The sequence below is a fragment of the Poromitra crassiceps genome, assembly GCF_964638095.1.
Source record: "Poromitra crassiceps genome assembly, chromosome: 15".
Lineage (NCBI taxonomy): Eukaryota > Metazoa > Chordata > Actinopteri > Beryciformes > Melamphaidae > Poromitra > Poromitra crassiceps.
The window spans coordinates 41,529,492-41,536,991 of NC_139634.1; the positions used below are offsets into that span (position 1 = coordinate 41,529,492).

At 43.1% G+C, this 7,500-nt stretch overlaps 1 protein-coding gene across 2 annotated transcripts in view; it reads left to right on the plus strand.

Moving 5' to 3' along the window:
• The window catches only part of glra1 (glycine receptor, alpha 1), a gene marked incomplete at both ends in the record, with an annotated part of 228,698 nt that overhangs the window by 146,674 nt on the left and 74,524 nt on the right, over window positions 1-7,500 (plus strand). For both annotated transcript variants that reach the window (XM_083651477.1, XM_083651478.1), the window contains one exon: window positions 2,373-2,510. In XM_083651477.1, coding sequence (XP_083507603.1) covers window positions 2,373-2,510 — 138 coding nt within the window. The remainder of the gene's footprint in view (window positions 1-2,372; window positions 2,511-7,500) is intronic.

Sequence of the window (7,500 nt, forward strand, 5' to 3'; positions counted from 1 at the left end):
TAAAAACAAGACAGTACAAGGTATAAAAACAAGACAGTACACGGTATAAAAACAAGACAGTACATGGTATAAAAACAAGACAGTACAAGGTATAAAAACAAGACAGTACATGGTATAAAAACAAGACAGTACATGGTATAAAAACAAGACAGTACATGGTATAAAAACAAGACAGTGCAAGGTATAAAAACAAGACAGTACAAGGTATAAAAACAAGACAGTACACGGTATAAAAACAAGACAGTACATGGTATAAAAACAAGACAGTACAAGGTATAAAAACAAGACAGTACATGGTATAAAAACAAGACAGTACATGGTATAAAAACAAGACAGTACAAGGTATAAAAACAAGACAGTACATGGTATAAAAACAAGACAGTACATGGTATAAAAACAAGACAGTACATGGTATAAAAACAAGACAGTACATGGTATAAAAACAAGACAGTACAAGGTATAAAAACAAGACAGTACAAGGTATAAAAACAAGACAGTACACGGTATAAAAACAAGACAGTACATGGTATAAAAACAAGACAGTACAAGGTATAAAAACAAGACAGTACATGGTATAAAAACAAGACAGTACAAGGTATAAAAACAAGACAGTACATGGTATAAAAACAAGACAGTACATGGTATAAAAACAAGACAGTACAAGGTATAAAAACAAGACAGTACATGGTATAAAAACAAGACAGTACATGGTATAAAAACAAGACAGTACATGGTATAAAAACAAGACAGTACATGGTATAAAAACAAGACAGTACAAGGTATAAAAACAAGACAGTACAAGGTATAAAAACAAGACAGTACAAGGTATAAAAACAAGACAGTACAAGGTATAAAAACAAGACAGTACACGGTATAAAAACAAGACAGTACACGGTATAAAAACAAGACAGTACACGGTATTTTATGATGTCCGTGTTTAGGATGATCACAGCAGACGGCAGAAACATTTTCCCTGCCTAGTGGGACCTTAAGTCTGCTGCCAGATGGCAACAGCTGGGCGAAGGGGGTGGGTAGGGTCATTACACAGTAGACCTGGGTTGCCTGTTTGGCTACTGACCGAGTGTATAGCTTTTGGAGTTGTAATTGTTTATTTCCGATGATCTTCCTGGCCTGGTTGACCACCTGGGTCAGCGTGTTCCTCTGTGTGACTGAGAGGTTCCCATAGCAGGAGACAATGTTACAGGTGAGAACACTCTCAGTGAGTGACCTGTATGCTCAGCGTGTGTGTTTGACAGATGTATCTGTCTGCATCTCCATTAAGTTAACTCTCTGTTTGATCTTTGTTTAATCTGCCACGGATCTGTCGGGGATCTGCAGGGACCTGTCAATTAAGGACCTCTCAAGAATCACACGGCAGTTCAAGGTGGTACCGTACCACTTTTTTAAATCAGTGCTGACTTTAAGCCATCAAAGATTAGCGACTTTGTGATGTCGCTGTCTGACAACGGGACTCAAAAAAGTTTCAGAATTAGTGTTGCCATTGAACAATGTTCCTACGCTAGCCAGCTCTACTTTCTCTGTTAGAAAATGCGAAGGTGTCGTCATGACCCGGCTCATGAGCCGCGACAAAGATGGGAGACACACTGGTTTAAAGTGGAAAAAGTAACACTTTTAATGAATCAAATGGTAACCAAAACGTACAACGAACCCAAAAATGTACTATGAGGTGTGTAAATCACAAATCAATGATATAAGTGTGGCAGCTGTTGGATGTGTGTGAAGTGGTGAGTGTAAGTGTTGTAAGGGATAATGAACGACTAGGTGTGCATTACACGATTTTAATGCGGCGTCGGGCGGTTATTTGTGACACACGCACACACACACACACGCACACACACACACACACACACGCACACACACACACACACACACACACACACAATGTCATTATGTGACATTACTAATGTGACATTAGTAATGTCACAGAATGCAACACTGTTTGGATGTCACCTGCAATTACCACTCATTGCCATAGGTGTCACCCAAGAGAACAAAACTGAAATCTTAGAGATTATCTCTTTAAACTCAGAACTAAAGGGGAAAAAATCGCAAGTGACCCTAATCATCTTCGGTAGTATTAAATTGTGTGTGGTGTGTATTTTCTTTTCTAAAAAATTTCAGGCGACCCTATTTGAATTCCAGGCGATCCCACTTAGGGTTGCGACCCTAAGGTTGAAAACCACTGGATTAACCCGTGTTGACTGACTTGGTGTGAATTGACGGGTTGAAGGGTTGAACATGGGTAACCGACCTACCTACACTGTGAATAAAAGCTGTCCCACTCAGCGGTCTAACATCTGTGCTCTCTCTCTCCAGTCGGCAACACTAACATCTGTGCTCTCTCTCTCCAGTCGGCTACACCATGAACGACCTCATATTCGAGTGGGACGAGAAGGGGGCCGTGCAGGTGGCCGACGGCCTGACACTACCTCAGTTTATACTCAAAGAGGAGAAGGACCTACGCTACTGCACCAAGCACTACAACACAGGTACGCTACTGCACCAAGCACTACAACACAGGTACGCTACTGCACCAAGCACTACAACACAGGTACACTACTGCACCAAGCACTACAACACAGGTACGCTACTGCACCAAGCACTACAACACAGGTACGCTGCTGCACCAAGCACTACAACACAGGTACGCTACTGCACCAAGCACTACAACACAGGTACGCTGCTGCACCAAGCACTACAACACAGGTACGCTACTGCACCAAGCACTACAACACAGGTACGCTGCTGCACCAAGCACTACAACACAGGTGCACTACTGCACCAAGCACTACAACACATGTACACTACTGCACCAAGCACTACAACACATGTACACTACTGCACCAAGCACTACAACACAGGTACGCTGCTGCACCAAGCACTACAACACAGGTATGCTGCTGCACCAAGCACTACAACACAGGTGCACTACTGCACCAAGCACTACAACACAGGTACGCTGCTGCACCAAGCACTACAACACAGGTATGCTGCTGCACCAAGCACTACAACACAGGTGCACTACTGCACCAAGCACTACAACACAGGTACGCTGCTGCACCAAGCACTACAACACAGGTATGCTGCTGCACCAAGCACTACAACACAGGTGCACTACTGCACCAAGCACTACAACACAGGTACGCTGCTGCACCAAGCACTACAACACAGGTGCGCTACTGCATCAAGCACTACAACACAGGTACGCTACTGCACCAAGCACTACAACACAGGTGCACTACTGCACCAAGCACTACAACACAGGTGCACTACTGCACCAAGCACTACAACACAGGTGCACTACTGCACCAACCACTACAACACAGGTACACTACTGCACCAAGCACTACAACACAGGTACGCTACTGCACCAAGCACTACAACACAGGTGCACTACTGCACCAAGCACAACATTTGCATATCATAGGAGACTGAACTGCTGGCCTTGGCTGAGGCCTGCACTCTCCGAGCGCACTTCTAGTTTGAATTGTAAAACTCTTATTTCACAAAACAAAGCTGTTCCCTTCCTGCTACAGTATCTTATTCTTGGTCTTATTTGTTGCTCACTCTCACAGACAAACAGACCCCCCCTCTCTATATCACTTTCTCTATCACTCTCTATCACTCTCTCTTTTCTCAAGGCAAACTCTGAAACTCTTTCATAGAAATGTCAGTTTTGCTACTCTCCTTTGCTGATTGCAATAAGCAACAATAGCGGTTTGTTTGGAATAGCTAGGAGTTTGAGTTTCATCATTCTGATTTGCAATAATAAAAAATAATTGAATTATGCAGAATGTACACTTGAAATGCCTAGGCTCGGCCGCTGCACAGCCTTCTCAGGAGTTTGAGTTGATGATTATTCTATAAATAGGTCACGATGACATCAATTTCATTGTGACATCATCAGTGACATCATTAGTAATGTCATAGCCTTGAGACACAGGCTGTTGCCTTGAGTGATGCCACTGATGATGTCATCAGTTATGTCATTAGACTGTACAATGTCTATGTCATCAGTGGGACAAAGGCTGAAACAGACAGAGTTTGCTGACTCATCACTGATGACATCATCACTGATGACATCACGTCACTGATGACTCATGACTGATGACATCATCACTGATGACATCACATCGAAGATCCGGCTCCATCATTACTGATGTCACCATGACATCACTGATCAGTCTTGTCACAATGCCTCCTTGTGTGTGTGACATCACTGACTGGGCTTGTCACAATGCCTCCGTGTGTGTGTGTGTGTGTGTGTGTGTGTGTGTGTGTGCACCCTTATGACATCACTTTTGACATCATCACTGATGACATCATGTCATTAGCTAATTAGCCTAATTAAAAAATCCAGTGCCCTTTACACCCCCTGAAGTTTTCAGCCCCATCGCAATTGAAACGGCGTAGCTGTGGCCGGACACAGAATTGAAACATACAAATATCGCCCACATCCTCAATTCTATATATAGATACTTATTAAACATGATTATGTGTTATTAAACCAAACCCTAACAAAATTACAGATTTAAAAAAAGTTTCTCAGTCCAATTGTTCTGCTTTTTGGCAAAAGACAACTGATTGCCACAATCTTCTTCATTAGCACAGAAAACAGCAAAGTAATGGTCGCTTATCGCCAAAGCTGCCCGACGAGCCAAAATCAAGACAAATAAGAATATCATGATATTAAATAAATAAATATATATATATATATATTTCAATCAAATGGACTCGCCTTTCTACCTCACTCTCTCTGTCTCCCCCTCACGCGTTCTCCTCTCCTCCTCGTCACTCTCTCCTCTCTCTCTTCTCGGAGAGAGGGAGAGGAAGAGGGAAAATAAGCCGAGTGAAGAGCGCGTCGACAGACGTCTGAATATTCAAAATCCCAACGATGGGAGAATATTATCTAAAGACCGTGCAAATCACACGCTGCAATATTGAGAGAGGGACACTTCAAAACAGCTGCCTGCCTGCTAGAGCTGAGCTGGAGTCATCACATGAGCACGACAGTCAGCGACAGATAATTCTTTATTTTTTTATTTGACTGTCCAAAATATGTGGAATTAAGAGAGACGCCAGCCAGAATATACAATTTATATTCATATATTCATAATTTATATTCCCATAAAATGTTCTTTAATGTTCTATGGAGAGAGCGGCTCGAAACACACACAAGCCTAATGCATGCACGCACACGCACACACACATGCACGCACACATGCATGCACACATGCACACACACATGCACGCACACGCACACACACACATGCACACACACATGCACACACATGATCTGTATCGTTAAAGCAGAGGTTCTCAAATGTTTTTCAGCCAAGGACCCTTTACAAGATAGAAAATATACCGGGGACCCCCTCATTCTGATTTGTGATTTTGGGCTAAGCTTAATTGTTTCCACGGTAACGTGCTTGACTTTTAATTTGATAGGTTTGTTATTAGAATGTAATCCATGAACCATTTTAGATTTAAAGCATAAACTATTTTCGTTGAACTATGAAGATTTTGCAAAAAAAAAATATATATATATATTTTTTTTTATTACATTACATTACGCATTTAGCAGACACTTTTGTTTTGTCCAAAGCGACTTACAATATCACAATTTGTCAACAGTCCAGAAAACCACTATGCAACACAATCAATGACAGCCAAGATATTTTGATAGACTAGCACCATGTAGGAAGTAGTTTGAGAAGGAATAAGTAACATGTAGCATTTTCTTTTTAACACATTGACTGCCAGACGTTTTTCTTTGCTGTAGCTAGCTTCTGCCAAGCCGTTTTTTGAGGATTATGGCTCATTTTATAAGAGCCGAGGATTCGTTTCAGCTTGGAGTTTGTGAACATACAATATCTCAAAAGTACTAATAGAATGTGTACTTTCTCTGTCTAAAAGAGTTAGTTTGTAGAGTTAGTAGTTATGTAAGCATTAGCAGTTGAATACAGCATGGTTTTAGCGTGAAAAAGAATATTCAGAGATAAACGGCTTTTTGTGAAATTGGATGGGACGGTCACTTTAACCATTCATTTTTGGCTCTCTCTCTCTCTCTCTCCCTCCCCCTCTCGCTCTCTCTCTCTCTCTCCCTCCCTCTCGCTCTCCCTCCCTCTCTCTCTCTCTCTCTCCCTCCCTCTCGAGTTGCTTCAACTCCGCCCTCCGTGGGCGGACAAGCTTGTCACCAGTCAGTGCTTTGCTGCTGCATGTCTGGGCCGCTGTTTGAGGAAGTCGGGAGGGACTCGCTCGTTTGGAGTTTTGGTTGAGAGAAGCTTTTGCGATTCTGGTCATATTTATGCTGCGTGTTTCAAAGTGTGTTCCTGCACCTGTAATCTATCACCCGATCATAGTAGATCGGCTGAATCTATTATGTAAATTTGCAATCCCGCATCGCCAGCAATCAGCGCGAAAAGGAGAATGGCTGGGCTGAGAATGGCTTGACAAGTTAAAAAAATGCTTTCCTTCCTCTAGCAAGGAGAGCACTGTTGCCACTTAGTGGGTCGGTGGAATGGGTTGTAAACGTTCGGTGGCTCCAATAATTATATAAGAGATGTAAAAGGCTTAGATGCACAACCCACCGTCAAAAAAAAAAAATCGATGCCAAAAACGTGTAAACACGTTGTTGGCAGGGAACAGCTGGATTCTGAAAACGTGTTCATACGTTGTTGGCAGTGAATGAGTTAATTAAAAAAAAAAAAAAAAAAATTTACTTGAAAACTTTTCGCGGACCCCCTGGCAAAGTGCCACGGACCCCTGGGGGTCCGCGGACCCCCATTTGAGAACCACTGCGTTAACGTTATTTGTTTTGCTATTGGTACAGTAGTGATAGCCTGCACTCGCCTGCCTGCCTCTGTGTTCATAAGCCCACTGCTGTCATACAGTCAATGAGCTCAGTCAGCACACACAAACACACACGCACACACACACACACGCACACACACACACACACACACACACGCACACACACGCACATGCACACACGCACGCACGCACACACACACACACGCAGGGGTCCGACCTGCAACACCTGCAGCGCTTCCTTCAACACGTGAGTGTTGGGATTGAGATGATTTTGGGGGCATTATTATTATTATTTTGCACTTATTGGACAGGACAGTAAGTAGGCAGACAGGAAAGGTGGGGAGAGAGAGGGGATGACATGTGGCAGGGGACCACGGGTCGGATTCGGCCGCGCGAAGGACTAAAGCCCAATTTATGCTTCGTCTGCCGACACTTTTGAAACGGTCGCCGACAGAAATGAGGACTTGAGTCGACACTTTCAAGTGTTGGCGAGCAGTGTCTGCTACCTAGTGAAATGTCTAGTGTCGCTGACTACGTCACATAATGTCGCGCAAGTCTGATTGGCGATATAGACGGGCTGCGCGTGACTTCCTTGTTTTGGTTTTCACTCGATTGAAATGAATGAACGTGTCCCCGCTATTTTTATTAGCCTGTCCGTGATGTATG